This window comes from Meleagris gallopavo, chromosome 28, assembly GCF_905368555.1.
Source record: "Meleagris gallopavo chromosome 28, MGAL_WU_HG_1.1, whole genome shotgun sequence".
Taxonomy (NCBI): Eukaryota; Metazoa; Chordata; class Aves; order Galliformes; family Phasianidae; genus Meleagris; species Meleagris gallopavo.
Genome location: NC_139431.1, coordinates 2,500,864 through 2,525,517, shown reverse-complemented (window position 1 = coordinate 2,525,517; position 24,654 = coordinate 2,500,864). Strand labels below are relative to the sequence as shown.

Genomic DNA, 24,654 nt, shown 5'->3' with positions numbered 1-24,654 from the left:
CACTCAGTTCTGGGGCAGAGATAGGGAGCTCAGGGGCCTCTGAGTGAGAAACAACTTGGATGGATGCAAGCAGAGCCAAGCCCTATCAGCAGGCAGTGGTGTCAGAGCAGGGACAGCGAGAGCACCTCTGTGCTACCCACAGAAAGGGGAAAAACAGGGAATAAGCTGCAGAAGGTTGGATGGATGTGAGGGCAGCGGAAGGGCAGCACGCAGGGTGAGAGGCTCAGTGCTGGGACAAGGGATCTGCTTTTAAATTGGGCCATTCCAATGAACAATGCATTTACATCTGCCGGCATCCACCTCGTGCTCAGGTCCCTGCAGTCTGCCAGCAGAGAGGAGGGAGGCATTTGTGCAATGAGATTACAGAGATTAGCTCCATTAGGATAAGCAGCTCCCAGGCTGGCCCTAATCCAGTGGGAGCCTGCAGCTCACACGCTGCTGCTGGCTGCCCTGCAGGACACAGCAGAGCCCATGGGGACAATTTTGGGGGTTTCTGTGCCAGTGAGGACCCTGCAAAGTTCCTCAGTCCTATGGCTTTTGCTGCTGCCACAGCTGCCTTCAGCCTCAACACAATTATGAGGACTTTGAGGCTCTCATTGCTTTTTTACACAGCCTTTCCACGTGTTTTGGGTAGCAAATAACACACAACGTTAGCTCAGGCTCTTTCTGTTTGCTGCTTTTTGTGGGGTACCTCGATCTATAACAAGCTTTTAGCTTTTAGCATTCAGTGCTATCACCTAAAAGTGCCCCATGCGTGTGGCAGCAGCCACTGTGCAGAGCTTTCCATACAAGCCTGGACAATTGCACATCCGTGATGGAGGAGCTTTTATCCCCCCTATCTGCCTCTCCCTACAGTAGCTGTGCTGCCAGGAGCAGAAGGGCTCATCTCTCTGCAGCAGCACTGCTGTGTCTTGCAAGAAGGGATGCCCAGACACCTGTTGCCCATCAGCAGCAAGGACTCACTGAGCTCCATGCATTCAGGTGCAAGCAATGAGCACTGCCAGCAAGGAAAGGGGAGGAAGGAACAGGGGGAACAGGGAGCACAACCAGAAGGAAGACAAAAAAAAAAGGCACATTCTAAACCTAAAAAGTGGCTGAGGGTGATGCAGCCGTGCAAGGCTCAGAGCTGAAGGGCAGCACCCCGTGCTCAGCGCAGTGTCAGTGGGTGCTGATGGGGCTTTATCTGCATTTCTGCGTGTGGTGGAAAATCACTTGGGGCACTGAGCAACAGGCTGAAAGTGGCCAACTGGAGCAGCTGCTGAGGGCTGTGCGGGAAGGGCCCTGCTCTGACAGCACCATATCCACCCCGGTGTGCTGAAACCAGGAACAGAGATTACATTGCAGCAGGCTGTGACCTGGCATGTGGCACGGGCCAGAAATAAAACTGTTTATGTAGCAACGGAAATAATAGCAACAGCAGCTAGGTAAGATGTATCTCCCTCTATTTATATAATTTATTTATTAAAGCCAGGAGGATCTATTTATTTGGGTGGAAGGGATCTGTTTACATTATAAATGGTTTTGCTCCTGGTGAGCAGCCCAGGCTGTGTTGCAGGGATCTTTTCAGGCAGCTTTTGAGAGCGATGCACACTGCCCTCCTGCATGCTGAGCTCTGGGGTGCTGCCATGCACTGAGATGCTGGGTGCAGCACAATGGGGGGAGCAGGATAGGTGGGGACTGTCAACTTGTGCCATCCCTCCACTGCTCCTCTGCATTGCAACGAGGGAAGGGTCAGGTCTAAGAGAAAAAAAAAAAAAAATGAATCATCGAGGAATATTTGTTAAGCTTTGTGCCAGACTCGTGCATTTCCCATCACAATGGGATGCGTCAAAGGGTCACGTGTGGACCTGCAAGTGCTAAAGGGAGAGCTGGAAATAGTTATGGCACTGCATGTGATCGCAGCAGGGGGAAGGAAAAAAGCTGAGCAGGAAATCTTGTCCCTCTCTCACCCCCTTACCAACGTATTGCTGCTCCTAAAGCACCACCATTGCCTCACACAGCAAGAAATGAGACGATGAGGGATGTAAAGCACCCAGGATGCTGCAGCACTTCCCAGCAAAGGAGCAGAAACTGCAGCATCCCAGTTTATATGCATCCAAAGGAGACCAGAGGAACATGCAGGCAGCACACTGCTGTGGGCACAGCTGGTGCAGGAGGTCCCCTGGGTGCTCAGCCTCAGCACAGCTCTGCAGGATGAGCTGGCAGCGCAGGGACAGAGCGGTGCCAAAGGCTTGCAATGCACTGAACTCTGCACAGGGCAACAGCAACGAAGGGAATTGCAAAGGGATATACAGGGGATATACAGCTTATGGCTCAGAGATTTATGCTCATACCAGAAAAACCATCCCTGCTCGCCTGCCCACATTTATTTTGTGCTTCAATTCAAGAGAGGGAACTTCTGGTGTGAATTCCCTGCGTGACCTTTCCTGTTTGATGCCTTCACAGCCGGCTGCTCAGCCCTCCAGCATCGCTTCATTTCTGCCATCCGTCACCAGCGCCTCCTGGAGCAGCAATGCCAGCACTATCAGCACTGCTGTCACCCAGCACTGAACAGAGATATTAAAGACATCACTCCAGTGCAGGGCCCTGGGCCGTGCAGACACGGCTGAGGACCTTTGAGCATCTGTAGTGGCACTGAGGGAAACTTGTGTCCTTCCTTCTCATCCTTTGGCTGTGCAGGAGGCTGTCACCCCAATGGCTGTGCAGCTCAGCCACGCAGGGCACAGCCCAGTGGGAATCCTTTCTTCTGAGCTCTTTTCTTTCTCAGCTCTCCCGGCTCCTCCACCTGCAAAGCCAAATTTCAGAGCTTCTAGAGGAATGCAAACCCCTACAAGATGCTGCTCCGTAGTCAGAGCTCAGGGCTGAGGTCTTTGGCATCTTCAGAAAGCTCTTCTCAGCAGCAGGGCACGGCAGGCTCCACTGAGTGCATTTCAGACCCATAGACAGAGCAAACTGAAACACACCATGGGAATGGCTCACAGAGCCCAAACTGTGAGAGGAGAGGGAGAAACAGCTGCGCTCAGGTGAGGGGGAAGGAAGGAACCTTCAGAGCAACTGTGCTTCTGAGCATCCACACACGCGGTCCTGAGAAGTGTTTGCAGAGCCTTTCGGGCAGATCTGATGAGAGGGAAGAAAACAATCCCAGCACAGCCCACCATTCATTCATCTTCTGTGCAGAGGAGGGCTCCGTTTATAAAAAGGATAAGATGAATCACATGGAGAGCAGCACTGGCTCTGATGCTTCAAGAAAACCTAATTATGGGCAAAATTGCAGCCCAAGCAACCCCAAGGAATGAGCCAAACCCTGTGTGAAGGGCTGAGAGTCACTCCAGAGGACTGCCAGCACTGCAGCTCTACGGGGGACACACGGCCCAGAGCCTACAGCCTGCATTTACATCCATGTATCCACACAAAAACTCAGAGAACACTCAGTGTCTGTATGTACACCTTCTGTTACTACATCAGCTCTTGTTTAATCAAACGTCTGCCATTCACCCACGCTAAAAGAAGGGAAAAACCTCATTCTGCTGCCTGCAAAGTGTCTCTGCATGTAATGTACATCACTTAACCACGCAGGTCATAACTACAGACCTTTTTATTGCAGGATGATTTCACCTCCCAACTATTCTGATATCCACTGGTGTGCAGGACGTTTCCCATTTATAGGTTTCTAATAAAAGCAAATCTTCCTTAAGTGGCTGCTGCTGGATTTCTCAGCGCAGCCCAGGGATTCTGAGCTTTAAAAAGATCACTGGGCTAAATAAGAAAGTGATGACCAACCAATGTTATGGCAAAACTTCGGGATGTTCTAATTACAGCACGTTTGTCCCATCAGAGAACTCCATCAGCACAGACACACTGAAATCACCACGTAGAGTCCAAAAACCTCCTGCTCATCTCTGCTTTGACACGAAGGGCCATACAAACAACAGCAGTACTTTGCACTCTCTGGAAGCAATCTACAATAGATGAAAACCAAGCTGTTCTTTCAGGAATTCACAGTCTGATGCTAAAGAAAATTACGCATTTATTTTCTTTTAAAAACAAACTGAAGTACAACATTAGGAAATATCTGCCCGTCACATTGAGATACAGAGCTTGAGACCGACTTAAAGTGTTCCTTCCAGGGTTATGTTCACATGCACCTTAAGTGTTTCCTACATTTCCACCTCACAATATTTACAATAAGAAGGCTAACCTGTGAATTCCTCACACGCACCGACATTTAGTGTGGACAGCTGCAAAGTATAAGAAACCCTGAATAGTAAATTCATTGCACCAAGACAAATGTAGGCTGGTCAAATAATAAGGCACAGTACTATGGATAGGGAACACGGGTTATTCCTGCAGGGCTGGAGTCTGTGCTCCCTCTGAACACAGCGATGCTCACCCATGCAAGACTGCTCTGATGACCCCAAGGTCTAAAATGCGACAGTGGGAGCTGAGAACAAAGTGTTGGTGGAGCTTGTGAACACTCAAGGCCTCTTTTATGCAAAGTAGGAAGCGTAGACATTTCCCCAAACCCTTATCAAGTTAAAAAAAAGTAACAATCAAGTGGTATCTTTGATACACATCAGATATAAAAACCATGGTGTCCAGTTTTAGACGTGCTGGGTACCCACAGCTCCTAGTGCTCAACGCATGGAAAAGCTGCAAGCTCTTTTAATTAAGGAAAAGTCTTTCACTGTGGCTTGCTTTCCATCCCAGCTGGGTACCACACAGAAGCACTGCAGATCTTCCCATGTTATTTTGGCTCTTCGCTTCCATACCAGCATTAAACTTTGGCAGGCAGGGGATTTGTGTCAATCATTTCAGCTCAGATCTGAGTGCACAATCAGCCTTTCGCTTGTGTGGATAGGATTAGTAAGACATTGCTGAGATCATCATGTGTACATTTCACAGCCAAAACAGCTATCAGTGTTTAAAAAAAATAAAAATAGAGCTGCAGTCTGCAGTGAACATCCCTTTAGAAAGGACCCGAGGTTTATTTCAGAGGTAGATTCAAAGATGACCATTGCAAAGAACCTCTACTGCTAAATTCCTAATTCCAACAGCTTCCAACTGCACGGAAGCCCTCACAGCTATTGTAAACAATGGCAGACTGCATAACACACCTCAAACCTTACAGAGGGGTTTGTTCTGAGCTCTGAGCTAACCAGGCAAGAAGAACTCCTGTTCAGACAGGACAGACCGGGCAGCAAACCCTAGCAAAGAGCACATTGGAGGCAGTGTGTGCACTGCCTGCCCTTGATGAGCCCAAACCAGCCTGCTTTGGGGGCTGCAGCACCACATCCCACAGTGACCACATCGCCGCCCCACTGAGTTCAAACAGAAACAAGTTGCTCCTTGCAACTGAGACAGCTGCGTGGTATTTGGACCCCAACGTAAAAGCAATGCATATCTGGCAGATGCTCGTGCCTTGTCATTTGTTTTGTATTAAAAATATTGCTCAAACAAACAGATAAAAATGCAGACAATAAACAGCGTGTTACTTCCAACACAAAGAGTAATGATAACGAGCAGTCAAACAGAAGGAACATCATAAGGAACACTGAAAAACAAGTCTGGATGACTTCGTTACAAGTCCTAGAAACGTGATGTCTGTTTTGTTCAGAATCCCAAGCAATTGGCATTCGTGTCATGCTAACTTCCTAAGAGAACATGATTGAGGGTGCAGGGGAACCTCACGTGTGCTGACAAGACAAAGAGGTTCCTCAAAAACAAACACTGTTTTGTTCTCTATTCAGATGAGTTCAGCCCTGTATCACTTCAGCATCCTAACCAGTATCACAAGTAGCAAAACCGATGCACTCCTGACAACCTCAGACCTCATTATAGTGCTTAGCTTCCCAAAGAGCAAATGTGAATTTGAGATTTGACATCATCTCACTGAAGACTGACACTGCAAACATACCCGTGGTTGATAAACGACACTGTTAACAACACAGCCTGTGTTCCAGCCCTGTGAGCATGGCTGTGTGTGATTCCCATAGGAACCCACCACGAGTTCAACAAGTGAAGTGTTTGTAGGGATGAGAATTCAGCTCTCCCAGACATGGAATTTATTATCTCCCTTGAAGGAGGGCTCTCCCACTTTGGGCACACCGTGCCACACTCCTCCTAGAAAGCAAATACTGCATAAAGAAATGGGGCTTAGTAAATAAAAACAGAGCTGTGCTCTCTGGGTTATGTAGAACCTTTTTTCAATATAGTCGAAATCTTCCAAAGTTGCTTCTTTTTCCTTCTCATCTGCTGTGGCCACCTAGACCAGAGCCTCCAATTAGCAAGATAGTTAACTAAGTGTGTGATTTTAAAACACAGGAATAGTCCCAGGTAAATAAGGTTGATTCTTAAACGTGTGCAGCTCGCAGAGGGCACCTTGCTCGGTCAGGTCAAGGTGAACACATTTTTGAGGGAAAAAGGCAACGTTTTTTGCCAGCTAATGACTCCATTTGTAGTTTCACAGCTGTGACATGAGAAGTTACCTTGTCATAACCAGATCCCAGAAGTCCCAGGAGAATAATCATTCCACATTGGGTATTTTAGAGATGAAAAGTGTCCTACAGCCAAGCCACTGGTCGCTGCTCCTGAAAAAAAGGGTATTCCATCTTCTCCTTGCATAGCTCCTAACACAAACTCTCTGTCTTCTTCCTGGCTCTAAACACTACCACCACTGTACAGTTCTTTCTATAGAAAGTGCTCTTCTTCTACACATCTTTCTTACCAAGCTACTGCTCCTCAAAAGGTTCCCCTTCTTCCTCACCCAGCTGGTTTAAAAAAAAAATAACAACAGTTAAAAATGCAAATAGGAAAGTCAGAGGAGGAAACGGGATGTTCCTGGCTTTGAGAAACGTGTCACATCTATTAGAGATGCTGCTAAAATTGGTGGTGTATTCCCCCACATCCCCCCACAATCTGTTTCCTCGGTTGTACGTTCTAACAAAACACCACTCAGCTTTGCCAAACAAAAATACCACTCGTGCCTTATTACGAAGTGAACCACAGACACAACACGTGCACTGGTGTTGCTCGTGGCCACGCGGATAAAAGCTAGACTTTGCTATTTTAATAGCATCACTGAGCTTAGTGCATTTACCCTCATGAAACAGAAGTCAGCAAAGCTCCTGTGTGAGAATCTCTGCTTAAAGGACAGTTGTGGGAAGCCTAGGGCTTTGGCTCTGACTCTTTGGCCTTTCCATCCAGCTTTTGAGCAGTGCTGTAATTAGAGCAGGGCGAAGCTGAAAGTACAGCCCCATCTTCTCAGAAGGCAGCTCTGTTATTGAACATGTGGTCACCTTATCTTACAAATCACCCTGAGCCTTTTTTTGTTTGTAGAACAAGTCTCCTTGTTTTAATACTAAAAACTTGCTGCAAAGAAACTCATTAAATTTAAAACCCTCTCTTCATAAAGGCTCTAAATTGTGTTTAAAATTGCATTCAGGAACCTGGCAGGAGATCAGATGTTTTTGTAAATGGACCCATGCCATGTGGCTCCAAGAGCTAAGAACCAGAACAAGCTGTGCTGTTGTCGTTACAGGTCACACCATCACCCCATGTTCTTGGAAGATAAAGAAATTAGAAGCTTACACATCTCAAGCATGCAGAAACATCTCTCACAGTCCCAAAGGAATGCGATTAGAATTAAAATAATTCATCTCATAACGCAGTTTGATTTGGATCTATGAATTTTTGCATCTTATCAGTCCTTCCTGAGATCACATTGAGATTTTGGAGAGCTATTCTATTTATTAGGGCTGTTCCACACATGTTTTATTATATCCTAAGTCTCGAGAACTTTTACTTGCCTGCTCAGGGTGGCATGCTTTAGAGTTCCATGGAATTTAATGGAATTCACTCCACACACAACAACAAAACCAAACCAACCAAGAACTCACACCAATGAGCAAACACACACACACACACACACACACACACACACACACACCTGGGAAAACTTATAAATCTGAGCTCCAAGAAATGTGTAATGGAATCATCAGCCCTAAACAAAGCAGCCCACGCCTGCAATGGACTCCTTCTGCTCCTTGAGCTTCCCTGTCAGCCTTCCATAGCCTGTTAAGGGAAATAGCACGTGTGCAGGCATTACATCTATCTACACCTCCTGTGTTCCATAGTGTTCCTGGAAAAAAAAATAAAATTAAATCAGACTACAAAATGCCAACACCAAATTTGTTGGTGTTTCTACCCAAAGGTATTTCTTAAAATTCTTAGAATAGAAGAGGGAAAAGCAGCACAGAGGAGTCCAATCTTTCAGACATAAGTTAGTGAGTTCTTAATGCATTACACCAATAATGCATTTGTGCTTGTGACAACAGATGTAAAAACTCTCCCCAGAATAAAATCTAAAAAAAAAAAAAAAAAACTTAATTTGGAGATTAACTGAAAATACACATTATAAGTCGATTTCCCTTGCTGTCTTAAGCAAAATAATCTCCTAACCTGTCTTGATAAGAACTAGTTTGGTTTCCAAAAGAGTATTATTAAATAGCATAGCAGCCAAACTGCCACGTTACCCATCAGATGAGCTGACCTACCCAGATGCCACACGCACCACGCTGCGAGAGAAACAGTTTGATAAAAGTTAGGCCTTTAAACGTTTAAATCCATTAAAAACCTCTGCCTTTAGCTTCCTTTGACGTTATTAACAAATAATTAAAATAAAAAGTAGGTATTCTGGCAAGATGTCATTTGCTACTAGCTGACCAGCTTCGGCAGCACAGTACATAAAGGTATACTGCCATTGGCATCGGATGTTAAGTTAGCCCTCAGCTTGTTTGCTACCCCGACCACAGGAGGCAACTTGGAACCAATTCCTGTGAAGGAACTCGTGTAGCTAGAAATCCTTTTACTGGAGGTTTTATCAGTGCTGGGTGGTTTGGGTGTTCGTTTGCAAATCCAGGGGTGCCTTAAAGCTTGACTTGGAGTCATGCGCACAGCAGGGTCCCAGCTGAGACATTCCTTTAAGAACTCTATGAACAAGGGATCGTCGCAGCCTTTCAGTGCTGTCACCCAGTCCTTGTTCCCTGGAGCACCTCGCACTTTTCCCCTGCGCGATCGGCTCCCGTTGAGGGTCACTCTTCCATCTGCATGTGTAGTTACAGTGCAGTAGCGAGGATGACCCTTGGAGTTGATAAAGTTCTTGGCTCGCTTGGATTGATCCAAAAGCTTCTGAGGGGGCATTCCAAGAAGTTCCATCATACAAGCCAATTGGTCTCCCTCGTCCTCTCCAGGAAAAAGAGGGTATCCAGTCAATAGCTCCACCAGAATACAGCCAAAACTCCACATATCTATGGGCATCCCATAGCGACTCCCTAGAATTACCTCCGGTGCTCGATAAAATCGAGACTGAATGTACGTGTAGACTCTTTGGTGCTCAAAACAGCTGGACCCAAAATCTATAACCTTGATTCCACTCCTCCCTTGCTGTTTGAGGAGGATATTTTCCGGCTTCAAGTCACAGTGTATGATTTTGTTTCTATAGAGAGCATCCAAGCACTGCAGTATAGAGTGAGCAAACTTGCGCACCAGCTGGATGCTGAAGCCCTGGAACTTATTTCTTTTTATCAGCTCGTACAAGTTCATACTCAAGAGTTCAAAGGTCATACAGATGTGGTTCCGAAAGGTGAAGCTTTCCAGCATGTGAATAACATTCATACTGCCAGTTTTATCCTGCTTCTTCAGATGCTCCAGGATCCGGATTTCTTCTGCTGCTTGCCGATGGAATCTCTTTTCATTACGAACCATCTTTAAGGCTAAATGCTGGTGGAGTTTGTGATCATAGACTTTAGCAACTTGTCCAAAACTGCCCTTGCCAATGATTTTGAGCACTTCATAGCGGTAAGCGAGATGGTCATGGGGCACATGAATGTAGCTGCCTTGGTCATCATCATAACCTCCGTTGTTGGGTCCACCAATCACTCCTTGCCTCTTCTTTGCAGCTGGACCCACAAAGTAAATCTCAGAGAAGTTAAATATCTCTTGCTGCTCATACGCAGATAATTGATGCTTGTACTGTTTGACAGCTTGTTCTGGAGCCTGGGAAACGGCTTTGTGGGCTTTTGAGGAACTGCTGCCACCTTTAGAAGTGCTTAAGCTCTCTATGCTTTTATCTTTTGTCAGGGAAGGAAGAGATCTTTCTGAACAAGTAATTCCTGCAGACTGAAGGGTACTACTCCTCCTGTTCCCAGAGTCCTCAAACAATTGTTCCACTTTGACCTGGCTCCCACTCAGAGGGTGATCCTTCATTGCAAGTTTGTTGCTACAAACCTACAGACAGAAACACAATAAAAAGATTAAACAAAGCTTATTTTTAAGAACGAAATCAGTATCACAAATAAAAACAGTAACACCAGCATGTTTTGCATTTCCATTGGGAACAAATACAGAATGCTGCACTCACTACCTAAGCTAACTCAAGTTACAAGTGTAGTCATAGGAGGGAAACATACAACGAAAATGCAACTTAGTGAAACAAGCACATGCACAAATGTATTTTTAAGCCCATACAGGGTAAACCCTAGAGAGTCAAACATTCAAACAAGGACACAATACCTATCTCCAGCAGCGTGCACACAGTCAGCAAACAGCCAGGGGAACAGCTATGTTTAGCTTTCAACATGGGTGCAGCAAACACAACCAATGACAGATGCAATCTGCACCTGTCTGAAACAAGCAACACGACATGAATGTGCAGGGAAGTGTTGGCAACATTGCGAGGACAAGCGTGCCACAAAGACAAAGAAGCAACAGCAAATGATGTCAGGCTGGTGCAGCCAAGCTGAACAGACAGCAAGACAAGATAAATCTTCTGTATATAAAGTTTTTCATACATATAAACATTTGGTTTTGTGTTTATTCTTTTTTTTAAAGGGGAAAAACACATCACGACCACAGTCCCTCTGGAATCGCAGTAGCTGAATAACTATGAGAAGACGGACTTGGAAGTCCTTCATAATCAAGAATATTTTTTATTCTTTGACAGCAGCCTGCAACCACTGCCACTTACTGCCATATGTTAAAATATTTGCATCAGAAATAGCAAATAAGAACGAGAAGAAGCTTCAAGTTTAACATTTTCAAACAAGTAAGTGCTGAACTCCCTGGAATTCAGACCACGATTTGCACAGCAGTTATTCCCTTCTTCTCCCCACTGATGCTCCATGCTGACAGACAGCAAAGAGGTGTTGTTTTATCCCACACAACATGGAAGAAGCCGAGACTGGAGTAGCAACATCTGTTTTCCATTCTGTCCTTTAATCTAAAAATAAAGATTTGAGACACATGCCAAACCCAATCCCTGAAAACTGAAATAGCTGCACAGGAATCACACAAAAATATAAATAAACCTGCAGAGCCATAGCAATAAAACCAAATTCCTTTTTAGTTACACAAAATCTAACATCCTAGCACAGCCCATAAATAAAAGAAGTGAATGTTCTCACCGAAAGCAAGCTACATCTCTTCAAAGCCTGTGTGTTTTGCTCATAAGCCCAAAAGATGGGCATTTCCTGCAGCAGTTGGTTTCAGATGAAGGCTGGTGGGGCCACTGGATGCATCCTACTGAGTCCCACTGCCCAGAGCCCTATCAGCCTCAAGCACGGTGCACTGTGAGAGGCACGCCTTGCCAGAAACTCTTGAGTGAAAAAAGCAAAGCCCAGCCCTTGTAGTTTAGAATGAACGCCTTTTTCTTGGAGCCTGGCTGAACCTCTGAGATAAGGAAGGCGTATTTTCAGAGCCAGCAAAAACACCGTTCGGTGGAGCACACAAAACCAGCACGTTTACAAACAAACAAGATAGAGCACAAAAGCCCAACAAACCCCGATCCACCTGAAAGCGCTGCTGTTTGCAGCAAATACTGCTTCTAACTTCCTCAATAAACAAAGAATTCATGATCGTATTTCCACCACAATCGTTTCTTACAGAAGAAATGATGGTTCTGGAGCCCAAACCAGGCTCAGCATCCTTAAGGATCACAGAATCACGGAACGGCCTGAGTTGAAAAGGGCCATAATGATCATCTTGTTTCAACCCCCTGCTACGTGCACCACCAGACCAGGCTGCCCAGAGCCACATCCAGCAGCAAAGCCCGAGTTCTCATTCTCAGGTGACTGCCACAATCCTTTGCCACAGGACAGCAGGACACACACACAGCTCCGTCTGACTTGACGTCAGATGATTCTGAGCAACACCAGCTTTCCTTCAGCAGTTTGCTCTTACAAATCCCAGGCTATCCAGTATTCCTTTGTCGTGGATAAAATATGTTGGTAGAAGCCAGGAAATCACAGTGACAACACAACTGGCACCGCATTAAAGACTCTCACATCCTTCTCACTTCAGATGAAGTCTTATAAGTAAACACTCAAGCCAGTTCCTACACAATTCTCTTTTCCAAAGTGCATCGGTTATTTCCACAAACTGAATCAAACCCATCTATTCTCAAAGCAGAAATATTTATGTTCTCTGATATAGCTGGAGATGAAAAGAGCCAACAGCTGCACGTAGCAGGCATCCTCAGCTCTCACGTAAGTTTACATCACGATACAAAAATCTTGGAAAGCAAGAAATCAAGCATCACTGAAATCCATACGCTTCTCCTTTAAAGCTGAGCATCACAGTTTTCACCCCTGCACACTTCAGCATGCAAGATATCACTGAGATTGTATTTTTTTTTTTATATTTATGGGTGAAACTAGGCCATTTTACAGCCCTTAATTTTGTCTTAAAAAGCTCTCAGCTGTGATGGACAACATACAAATGAAGGATAAGTTGCACCATGGAAACAAAACATTCATACAATTACATTTGCACTTCACTGGACAGTTCCAGCCTACTGATTTCTGATTAGTTATGAGCAGTGGCGACACTATGAAACACTGCATCTAGGAGTTCTCATTTGCCCCCTCCCCACAAATTTACTGCTCACCAAATCTCTGTATTGCCTCTGTTTTCTCAATGCAGCCAAGAAAGGAAGCCTGTGCTACTGTATTTGCTCAGTGAATGGCAAAGACTAAATTAATTACTAATATCTGTTTGAATAATCTGACACTAGGTGACGATTTTCAAACATACTTTGTTCAAAGAAAAGTTTATTTTCCATTTTTTAAATAGTGGTGTTTTTTGTTGTTGTTGTTGTTGCTTAAGCACAAGCTCCTTTAGTTTTGCCACAATTCAGTGAGAGACAAAACCACACAAAGGTCAGACCACTGTGCAGATGAACACGACTATCACTGTTCAGTTGAGACAGTGTGAGGAAAGACTGCATAACTCCACACCTGCTTAGGAAACACAGTGCTTATAAAGAAACACCTTTACACCTTCAGCCCATACAGAGCTATTCTGCTAGCAGACAAAGCAGCAAATAATGCCCAATTTTTCAGAGAAGAAAGACTTCTGGAAGAAGTTTGAAGACATAAACCTACGCTGAAGCTTTGGGGTTGTCTTGAAGGAAACTAAAATGGAAACGTGCAACAGCTAAAGCAAAAGGTGTGTGGACTTATGTACTTATCAACACATTAGGTGACACAGCAGAACGCCTGAACCATTTGTAGAATAAATGTTTTGATTAAAATACAAGCTGAGGGTAATAACACAGGACTTCTGACACCGCCTGGTGATTTTACATTGTACAAAATAACAAATTGCTCTTATGCTTAGTAAAAGCAACATCCCATCTTTGCCTTTACTTTCTATAATGAGAAACGCTGCCACATAATACCACATGAAAACTTCAGAATACTCACGTTAGATCTCCCAAGGGAAGGCAGTCCTGAGGGGCTGTGCTCTTCATTTGCAGACTCTTGGTACCTAAGCTGATCTATCCTCATATAGGAGTCATATAATCCGTCTCCAAACCTGGCTGGAAATGTTCCATACAGTTATTGACAATTCACATTGCTACGGATGGAGGCAAAAGCTTGGGTGCAACTCATGAATCATAGAATTGGGTTGAAAAGGACCACAATGATCATCTATTTTCAACCCCCTGCTATGTGGAGGATCACCAACCAGCAGACCAGGCTGCCCAGAGCCACATCCAGCCTGGCCTTGAATGCCTCCAGGGATGGGGCATCCACAGCCTCCTTGGAAGGTTCTCATATAATTAGTAAACAATCTTTAACTATGCCATTCAGAGTGTTATAACACCGGAGTACAACGCTGCTTAGAATCTTAGTTTGACACTTTTGCTTTAATTTAGAGTTTCTCCTTTTTTTAATCGATGCTTGCAATGCAAATACACCCTCCAGGAACAGGAGACAGCGCGTTCCCCTCCCTGCATTAAGCAGATAATCCCAAAGTGGCCTCATCGCGAGCAGCAATGCAAACGGAGCACACGCCTTGATCGGACTAGCTAGGAAGTAGGTTACCCCTTACAAACGATACAGGGGAATTAAAGCCGGAGGATTTGCCGCGAGGAAAATAAAAAATAATAAATTTTAAAAAATAAATGTAAAAGAGGTCGCGTTGTTTGCTCAGTAGCCGAGAAATACTCGGAGAGAAACGGAGCGCTCAGCGCGCACCGCAAGCACGGGACGCCCATACCCGCAGCTCCCCGGCTCCGCCCGCCCGCAGCCCGCATTGTTCCGCCGACCCCCGCGGGTCCCGCCCGGTGCCGAGGGGCCGCTCCCAGGCCCTTCTCTCCCGCCTCACCTGCACCGAGCGGAGCCTCCGGCTTCCTGCCCAGCAGCATGGTGGCGGGGGGAGGCGGCCCCCATCCCCCGTCTCGCCGCCGCCGCCGCCCCGCACCTCCGGCCTCGCCGCCGCCGTCCAGCGCTGCCGCGGCGGGCAGCCAGGCTGCGGCCGCCCGCAACTGCCGGGCCGCGGCGGGGCCGCCCGTTGCCAGGGGAACGCGCCCCCGCCTGCCGCCTGAACGCGCATGCGCACTGCGAGCGGGGCGGGGCAAGGAGCACCGCGCTTTCTGAACGACCCGGGTTCGAGGCCGGCCCGGGGAGAATCGAGCGGCCGTTTTCTCTCGGCGCACAGCCGGCTCCTCTGCCATCCCGAAGTATTCCGCTCCGCTCTCTGAGAGCCATATAACACCCTATGGCCACCCTGACCTCGCTTTCTTTTTCTGCAAACTCAGCGGTTCTTGTATTAAAACAACACGTTTTCGACCCGAGTGGCAAGAAGGGGTTGAATTATTGTGCAATAAGCAGAGAGAAACCCGTGCGACATCCCGTGCGTCGCTCAGAGCTGTCAGAACCCCCCGCACGCCGGGGATGCTGAAATGAGCCCCGTTCTCACGACAGCGCTGCTGCAGCTCGGCAGGGGTTTATTTCCTCTGTGTGTGAGGTGATCGGCAGCCACAAAAGCACTCAGAACAAAGAAATCTCAACCATAGGACAAAGCCCGGCGGCTCAAACTTTCCCTTTCTCCTCGGGCCGGCCCGGTCGGGCGGGTTGTTTCCACCCGGACTCGTTGAGCAGCGCACGGTGCCATGGCGGCCGCCGGGGGCTGAGGGCAGAGCCGCCATGTTCTGCAAGGCGTTCCGAGTCAGGGCCAGCACCGCCATCAAGGGATCCGAGCGGTGAGTGCCGGTGTGCGGGGAGCGGGAGGTGCGGGGCAGGAGGGCAGAGCTGCGGGGAGGGAGCGGGGAGGACATCTGGTTTCTTCCCAGAGTCCTCACAGCTTGTCGGGGTTTCCCCTGCGAGCCCACGGTCGCTAGTGGAAAAGTGGGAGTCTCGTAGCCACAAAATACTGAAGGGGGAATTGCTTTTATCGCTACAGGAAAAAGCTGCGAGGTGATGTTGCGGCTGCTTTTCCCAGTCTGAGTGCTGAGCGGTTGGTGGAGTTGATTCCAAACAAGGATGAGCTGAATGTCATCAAGATATACACTCACAAAGGGGAGGCTGGCACTGTGTACACGAATAGCAGGAACCCGATCCTGTTTGAGATTGAAAAAGCTCTGTATCCCACAGGTATGGGCAGTGCAGTGGAGGAGTCCTCCCTGTTTACTCAATACAAACCAGGATCTCCCCCCCCCCTTGCTTGTGTTTAAGTGCTTACACATCTCCCATTGCACCTCATCTGCACACTTTATTGTGTTTATTCTGCTGGCATCAATGTGAAATCCAGTGAGATTCTTGCAGAATGGAGGCTCTGAGAGGTTAGGAAGCACGAAACAATTCAGCCACAGCTTCGCATCCTCGCCTCTCATCCTTCTGTTGTTCACTTGGTATCAGCAAGTATCACATCCACATCCAGGCAGCCCTGGAATTAGGTAACAAGCTGCTCTGATAGATAACTCTGTGTTTTTGTTTTTTTCCAATAATTCAAAGGGTCATCTTTATAATAATTTGCAGAATCGTGATTTAAATAGCTGTTTTTTTCTCTATCTCACTATTTTCTAATTATCATAGGGTTGTTCTGACCTTGCAGTTAGCATGGTCCTGCTTAGTCTTCGAGATGATAAGAAGCAGCAGCTAGCATTTTTAATGATACCTCTTAAAATTTTCTTCTGTTTTGGCACAGTGTATACTCTGTGGGTCTTTCCAGATCTTCTCCCTGCTTTTTCAACATGGCCCCCTGTGCTACAGAAGCTAGCAGGAGGAGCAGGTAAGAGAATCAGAACTTTGTCACATCCCATTGCAGATAGGATTTGCCTTCAGGGATTTTTGGTGATATTATTTCCCAGTGGGACCTGAAACAGTGAAAAAGTATAAAGAGGACTAGGGCACAGAGTAATTCACCTTGATCTCCTGAAAATAAATCAGCAGCAGCAGATAAGTTTGTGAATGAACCAAAGTAGGTTAAGCTGTTTAAATGCAGTAATCTGTTCCATTTGAGAGTCTCGGATTTGGAAGTGCCTCTTCAGGGTGTAAAGTTGATCAGTGACTCTGAACTGGGACACTGAACAGCCTGTGTCACTGCTCTGTGGGGTTTTTTTTAGCTTTCCTTGGGCAGCTGACTCCATCTGCTGCCACTCTGGGTCCTGTCAGTTCAGAGGTGAGCCTGCTTATCCTGTGGAGAGTGAGTGAGTTTGTACTGGAACCTACAGTTCTAATCACTGTCAGGTAAATTGTGGATTGCAGATGGGCTTGGATTTGAATTGCTGGAATACTGGCTCTACCAGCTACTTACAGATCGAGACTAACAAGAAATGAATCTATTTTCTGGCATCTGCTTTGGATGCAGTTCAGATGCATAAGAGTCAGGCCTTCATAAACCTGAAGCAGCAGAACTGTTCAACCAGGAAAAGATTGAATTCCAGCCATTGCAGCTTTAATCTATAAATGGAAGTGTACGTGTAGAAATAGATGTCTTTTTTCCATTACACACTGTCTAGAGAAGCAGACAAGTCCCTCTGTTCACTCTGCTCTTGGGGAAATAAAGTGTATAAGTGCGTAGCTATGATAAACATCTGAGCAAGCTTTGTTGCTGGCTTGTAGTGACCTAGTTTCTGGAGGAAAAAAGTCTTGTTAACAGGAGAAGAACATTGATGAAAGAGGGCTGCAGGTCATTCATCTCCCATGACAACCAGGCTACTGCTGGGTATGATCCAAAGATAAGAAACTGGCCACGGAGACAATGGCCAGCAAAGGCAGAGAGCAAAGATTGAGTCCTGTCATAGAAATGGGAGGAAAGGCGTGAGACTGTCCAGCACTGCAGACATGGAGGGATGGAGCAGACTTGAGGAAGCAATCAGTTACAAAGAGAAGGAAGGCAGTGCTATTCATGGCATCTGTTCCTTGAATTCAAAGGTCTCACTGCCTGCCCTGGTTACTTACATGATGCACACAGCTCATTACCTTGTCACTTTAAGATTTTTGCATGATTTCTGTCCCTGGAGATGTGGAGCCTTGCCTGCAGTTGCAGAGTTCATTCTGGGTTTGCTGAAAGTAGTTGTGACAGTGAATAGGAGGAAGAATATCGCTGGCCTCTCAGCATGCAGGTTAAGTCTAAGATGCTGAGAGAAAAGTGAAATCAATGTATGGAACACAGGTCAGTCCATGGAACTGCAAGGTCTAGACAACTACAGCTGCTATGAGGGAGAGTGGATGATTTTAATATAATTTAGTGAAGACATGATGCCAAACATGAAGCATGGAACACATTTTTACTCACGTGCTAGTCTGTTCATCCCAGACACGGAAAGTAGAACAAATCACACAGCAAAGTCCTGTCTAGTTTCTGTCCAGATTAGCAAGGAGGTGGTGAAGGCAACTTCCTCCTGCTGAGGAGAGCTCACAACTGAGTGCAGCTGCTGTCAGGTCAGGGTGGTTGGGTCATCAGTGGCAAATTTTAGCAAAGAGAGAGCTTCTTTGCCTTGGGACAGGGCAGAATAAATGGGTGGTTTTGCATGTATGTTCTCATTCCTTTCTTTTTCCTTGTCATCAATGAAGAGTAATGCTGTCTAGGCTGAGAGCTTATTCCTTTTTGTTAGAAGAGTACCTTCTCTGTGCCTGACAAGGCAAGGGACTGAGCACGTATAGCTCTTCTGTTGTGTTTTAGGATGTGCACACCAAATCGAATCCCCTATTCCACGGGGTGGTAGCAAGAAGTGCTAACTCACTAGGGGAAACACAGAACGATATTTTCTCTGGCACGTACCCAGCGCTTAGCAGGCTGCGTTTTTGCTGAGTAACAGAAGGGGTGGGGGTGGAGGAGGTCGTGGCTGAATCTTTCATTGAGAAATGGATGCTTTGTTGTCCTCAGATCTGATGCTGCCAGGAGTTGTAGTGCCATCTTCTGGCTTTCCACAAGTAGAGCGAGGCACACTCTGTGCTGTCACCCTCCTGGGAAACAGGTACAGAGCACTCTTTATTCCCACCTTTTCTTAGAAACTAGCACTGAAAGGAAAGCTATTTTTAACGTGGAAACTCTGGGGCTTCTAGGGGAATAGGAGCAGAATTATTCTCATGCATTTGATGCACTGTGAACCTGAACAGTGGAAAAGTCAGCACAAAAAAAATGCTGTTACATTTCTGGGTTGGGATATGTTTGAGCTCAGGTGGAAAGCGATGCAAATTTGTTCCCTTGGAGCTGGGGCCTGGTGGACTTCTTTCAAAACAGCAGTTTTTACATAAAATTATAATCTACACAGTTATCTTCTTGTCTGTGTGAAAGCTCAGAAAGAGGGAACAGCATTAAAGCTGTGTTTCTCTCCCTTCACCCAGGTCCCTTTTTAGCAGTGCTCCTTGTGCTTTCTTAAAGGGAAGAATGCATCACTGCCCACCTGTCACTGCAGTAGCACAACTGCACATATCCATGGGATTCTTTGAAAGATCTTACATACCAGAGAGAAGGGACAAAACCCCAAAATGCCTGCATGGCTTTAAAGAACAAGAACATTGTAAAACAATCCCAGTATATCACAACAGCAGTGTTCTTTTGTTCAAGTAGCACACTGTGTTTGTGCTGTCCTGCTGTAACGTTGCTGTGTTTCCCCAGAGCTCCTGTAGCAGTTGCAGCTGCTGCCATGTCCACCACAGAGATGCTGGCTGCTGGAATGAAAGGGAAGGGTTTTGCTGTGTTGCATACTTACATGGATCATCTCTGGTGAGTGTGTCTCCAGGCATTTTGTAGAACATGTGACAAGTCTTACTAAAATCAAAGCTGTGTCCCAGTAAGTTGGATCATTCATTGTTTGGGTACAGCTGAGATGTGACCTCTGTTAAGGCTTCAGCTGTGCTACGTGTGTTTGATGACCACACTTTTCTGACAGAAGCAGTTCTCTCTCCTGAGGTCTATCCAATAGAGGTGGAAATAAATCTTATAGTTTAAGATCCATACGACTCCCCATGCCTTTTATCAGGGGAACATTTATGAGTATTATTGTCCTATGGGTTTCCAAGCATTAAACAGAAAGCTACATCATGCTTTTTCTTCCTTTTGTAGGGAGTATGGTGACAAATCTTGTCCTCCTACCTTAGCTCCCTTGGTAGCAGATCCTGCTGAGAAGGAGAATGCTGAAAATGAAGAAGAGGTAGAGGGGAAAAAGCCTGGCAACAGCTTCTCCACTGAGACACCACAGCATGTGAACATTGGTGATTTGAGCCTGAAGGAGCAAAATAGTTGTGCGGTAGTGATGGGAAAGGAGGAACTCAATGAGAACAGAGCTGCAGAAACAGCTGAGGAGGGTAGCACAGGGGCTCAGCAGGATGCAGAGGACAGCAGGACACCACAAGGTACTTTTGCACGCCAATGGATCCAAACCAAGCACCTTTTGTTTGCTGAAGCTGGTACCCATGATCTAGGTTACTGTGCATTCTAGACAGCACAGAGTATAGGGATAGAGTTCTGTGGTCTGAAGCTGAGCATTGTTTTTTAAAGGAGAGGCTGCTCACTGCATACTTGTCCTTTTCTTCCCTACAGAGCAAATGGATGCATTATTTAATCAGTGCTTTTTTCATGCTTTAAAATGCAAAGTGAAGAAGTCAGACCTCCCTCTGCTCACCAGCACATTTCTTCGCAGCCATATGTTCTCATGCTGGTATGTGGTAAGAAGAGTCTTTGGGGTTGCAAGAAAGAGTGGAATATTTAGAATAGAACATTTGGGCTGAAGTTTTTGATTCAGAAGTAAAATCCAGTCCTTATATCTAAGGTTACCTAAGATTATGCTTCTTGCATCAAGGTGTTTGTATGACTGAAACCAGGATATGCATTTAATAGCTAACTTGAGTTGACTAACAACTGCTTAAAGATTTCTTGATCACTTAAATGGCTCTTTGCTTCCCTGTGGGAGCATCAGTGTAGTTGAATTCATCATGTTCAGTGCTAGTTGAATTCATCATGTTCAGTGCTAGTTGAATTCATCATGTTCAGTGCTAGTTGAATTCATCATGTTCTGTCTGTTAGTTTGCTTGAAGTAATTCTATGTGGAGCTCATATTTTTGTGTTGTTAAGATAATTTTAACATAAGTAGGAAGCTTTACAAAGAAATGAAGAGTACCTATAACTAAAGAGCTGTTATTAAAAATCCATTATAGCCCTGCTGGACAGCAACTGGATATAAAGAAGTCAAGCTATAAGAAGGTGAGATTTTCTTGGTGTTTTTTTTGTTTTGTTTTTTTTTTTTTTACGTTACTTGAAATAAGTAGAAGGAGATAAAAATGTTGAGCTTCAAATTGTTGAAGTGTTAATAAAACAGACAGAAAAGTCTTGTTAGCTGTTCCTAAAAGCCAGGTTCTTTTACTCAGATCTCTGCTCCTGAGAGCTCAAGGGAAGAAAGTTACAGTCCTGAAAGCATGAGCACTTCTTTGAACGTATCTAATGCTGTCTGGTATTTGTACTGTGATAGCTGTTAAAGGCTCTGATCTTGTTGGACATTGCAGTTTCTTGCAAGAAGGGATCATTCCTTTTCTGAAGCTATTAATGAACAAAGATGAAAAGAGTGGAGATGACAGGCAAGGACAAAGCCTGTTGCCAAAGATGTCACAGCAGTCCATGTGACACAGAGTGTGATTTGGCCAAGGTCACAGAGCAAACAGGTGGCAGACCTACAAAAGGAACATTTGCTAATTCTGTTTTAGAGCATGATGGAGGCACGCACTATTCTTTTGTAATTGCTGTGTTTAGAGAAGCAAAGGGCTACAGTGCTGGGTTCCCCCGCCCTCTGTAAGTTCTTCTGCTTTAGCAAATAATTTTTGGGCAGTCAGAAATACAAAGAGGAATTTAAAATGCTCAACTCCACATTTCTGATGGTTGTTTTCTCAGTTTTCTAAATTCCTGCAAAGTATGCAGCACCAGAAGATCTTACAAGTGAAGGAGCTGACCAAAGGCGTGGAAAGCATTGTGGAGGTGGACTGGAAGCATCCAGAGTATGTAGAATGTTGTAGTCTTTGAGAGAGGTGATAGCCCTTGAAAAGAAGGAGCAGAATCATCCGTCTCCATTTGTTACCTTTTATAACCTTTGTTAGCAGTCACTAAAAAGCACATTCCTTTGACAGTGAGTCTTGATAATTTGTATGGCTTTTTTTTTAGTGGGAAGGGAAGAAAGCTTTATATCCATGAGGTATTTTTTCTAGCTATTTAACACTGAGTCTAATGGTATCACTGTCTTATGCCTTTCCCATTTAAGCGGGTCTCCCAGTCCCATCTATCTGCTGGGACAATTCTTTGTTCAGCTTTGAAGTGAACTTATCTGTCTAAAAAATAACTCCAGTGAGAAGATGACACTGCTGCTGCACAAATGCCTATGAAACTACAGCCTTAAAATGTCACATGGGATCAAGTCAGCCACTTTGTCAAATCAGCAAAGTTATAACCTTAAAAAACAGAAAAACTGTTTCACATTACACACTAATCTACACAAATACCTTTTTAATTGCTTATTACCTGATTATCAGGGCTTCCATTATCTTTTTAAGGATTAAATAGTTACAATCAAGAACCAGATTCCTTTCTTTTGCATATCAGCACATTATGCTCTCTCTTGGAATTTCCCATTGGGCCTGAGTTCTGCTGTTATGTCACATCTCCTTGGCAACTAATGGGCTGGAGAATATTTTGGTAGATACAAGCATATCTTCTGCATTTGAAAAGAAGCAGAATTTGACTTTTTGCATTAACTTTTCTTTCATCATCCTTAGCCTTGTCATTAGGAGGCAGAGCGATGCTCAAGCTCAGTTTGCTGTGTTCTCTTACTTGCAAGCACAGAAACTGATATTACAAATTTCAACCTCTTTCATTCCCACCAAATAATGTTGGTTTTTTTTTTCCTAGCATTAAAGCATTTGCAGTACCTGAAGGATTTTCTTCAGCCTCTGCTGCCCAAGACAACAAGAGTGAAGAGAGGGAACAAGTATACCGTGCTCCTGAAATCATACCTCTGTATGGGGTCTCAGCAAAGATGGTGCCACTCTTTCAGGACTCTGGACACAAGTGAGCACTGGAAAAATGCAATAAAATCAATTGTTGGGTTAAGGGATAGGCTAACAAACTTGTGTTGCTGCCATTTTGTTTGCTTTCAAGGGGAAACAATCAAGTTTTCTTTCTATTTAGGAAAGGAAGCATCCTCTCAAGCAGTGAGGTGAGGAACATCATCATTAACTACGTGAAGGCTAACGAGTTGGTTGATGAAACAAACAAGAAGTGAGTATACATAAAAGTTGTCCTACCTTGCTTCCACAGGAGATGCTGAATATAAAACAAGAAGTGAATTTGTTTTCTCCTAAATGCACGTTTTTCTTTTACAGCTTTGTAAAAGTAAATGCCATTCTGTGTGACTGCCTGCTGGATAAATCAGAGCAAGATGAAATCTCACACCTGAAGTGGGATGACCTCCTGAGCAGGTGACTGTTTTTCCATTGTGCTGTTTCAGTATTACACAAAATTATCACAGTATGTCAAGTTTATCACAAGTCAAAGCCCCGTGTCACTGGAGTTACTGAAGTTGTAACTTCCTCCTGGTGATACAGAAAACATCCAGAGGCCTTCCCTTCAATCATATCTCATTCTTCACCATTTAACCACCATCTATCATTAACTGATGTTGCTTTCTGGTTTTGTTTACGTGCTAACTATCAGGAAAAGATTTCTGAACAAGCACTGCCCGATTCTCTGTACAATCTGTAAATACATATCTGTGAAGCTATTGTTTGCAGCAGATAAGTGAACATACCCTTTTTAAGCAACAGTAGTCATCCTGCTCTTTATGTTCAAGGTCTTTCTTGGCCGTGCAGTTCTAGATTTTATACGTAGTCTCAAAACCTTGAAAGGCTGCAGCAGCAGAAACACAGTTAGCACAGCAGGACTGATGTTGAATAGACCAGTTGGATCTATAAACTTTGTTCAGGTGCCTCGAGCGTCTGCAGCCCTTACACCAGGTGACATTTTTTGGACAAGAACCTATTGTGAGGAAAGGAAACATTGAGCCCATCGATATAACCACTGCACAGAGATCATCAAATAAGAAGGTAAGAAGAGAAACTAAAAGATGGGATATGAATGAGTCCCGATTCTGAGGGCAGCCTGCTTTTCTGGGATGAATGGGATGCAATTTATGAATACTGACAGTAGTAACGTCTGCAATCATTGCTGGAATCTTCAGGTGACAATTATCAAGAACCTCGAGCTGTACGGTTTAGACCCACAGTGTGTGGCCAATATTCTACAACAGAAAGTGCAGGCCAGCACCACCATCACCCCAGTGCCTGGAGCAAAAGACAGAGTTCAGGTCCAGATCCAAGGCAACCAAGTCCATCATCTGGCCAAGATGCTGCTAGGTAGGAATGTTCTGGAGCTGGGCTTGGACTAGTTATAGCAAGATACAGATTTTAGTTAGTCATTTAATTTTTACCTAAAATGGACTCTTCTTTATGTTGCAGAAGAATACCAACTACCTCGGAAATATATCCAAGGCCTTGAGAAGGCTCCAAAGCTCGGCCGGAAAAAGTAGGAGAAAAATCTATTGTAAGAATTAATCAGTTCTCATTATTTATAGAAACGTCCTGCCAACAGATCAAGGTTGTGTACAGGCCTTATTCATTCAAAGTCCTGCATTTCTACATGGTGTGGGATTATCCCAAATAATAATATTGCTCTAAGTGATCGTTTTTCATAAAAATAAAAAGCTGAAAAAAATAATAGCTTTATCTTTTTCCATGTATTTTCTAATATTTGGGCTTTTTTTTTTTTTTCCCCTCTATAGAGCCTCACAGCCAGCCTGACATTCTTACTTTCCACCTTGTAAACCAAAGC

At 45.0% G+C, this 24,654-nt stretch overlaps 2 protein-coding genes across 4 annotated transcripts; one reads left to right on the top strand and one right to left on the bottom strand.

Moving 5' to 3' along the window:
• Positions 1-4,010: 4,010 nt before the first annotated feature.
• DYRK3 (dual specificity tyrosine phosphorylation regulated kinase 3) lies at positions 4,011-14,896 on the bottom strand. Of its 3 annotated transcripts, none has more exons than XM_085210675.1 (3): positions 14,665-14,896; positions 13,758-13,873; positions 4,011-10,284 (listed from the first exon to the last, which is right to left on the bottom strand). In XM_085210675.1, the coding sequence occupies exons 1-3, from the start codon at positions 14,702-14,704 to the stop codon at positions 8,713-8,715; spliced, it is 1,728 nt and encodes a 575-aa protein (XP_085066801.1). In that variant the 5' UTR covers positions 14,705-14,896; the 3' UTR covers positions 4,011-8,712. The 3 variants fall into 3 exon arrangements, with proteins under 3 accessions (XP_085066801.1, XP_085066800.1, XP_010722488.1); XM_085210674.1 differs by having other exon boundaries at positions 13,758-13,869; XM_010724186.4 differs by lacking the exons at positions 13,758-13,873; positions 14,665-14,896 and adding an exon at positions 11,460-11,928.
• A 157-nt stretch (positions 14,897-15,053) lies between these two features.
• EIF2D (eukaryotic translation initiation factor 2D) lies at positions 15,054-24,540 on the top strand. The gene is made up of 15 exons (XM_003212952.5): positions 15,054-15,541; positions 15,742-15,932; positions 16,486-16,569; positions 18,670-18,760; positions 19,405-19,512; positions 19,852-20,141; positions 20,329-20,446; positions 20,943-20,988; positions 21,670-21,773; positions 22,678-22,836; positions 22,957-23,046; positions 23,151-23,246; positions 23,750-23,870; positions 24,005-24,179; positions 24,282-24,540. Exons 1-15 carry the CDS (start codon positions 15,486-15,488, stop codon positions 24,350-24,352), a joined length of 1,800 nt encoding a protein of 599 aa, XP_003213000.3. The 5' UTR covers positions 15,054-15,485; the 3' UTR covers positions 24,353-24,540.
• Positions 24,541-24,654: the final 114 nt, after the last annotated feature.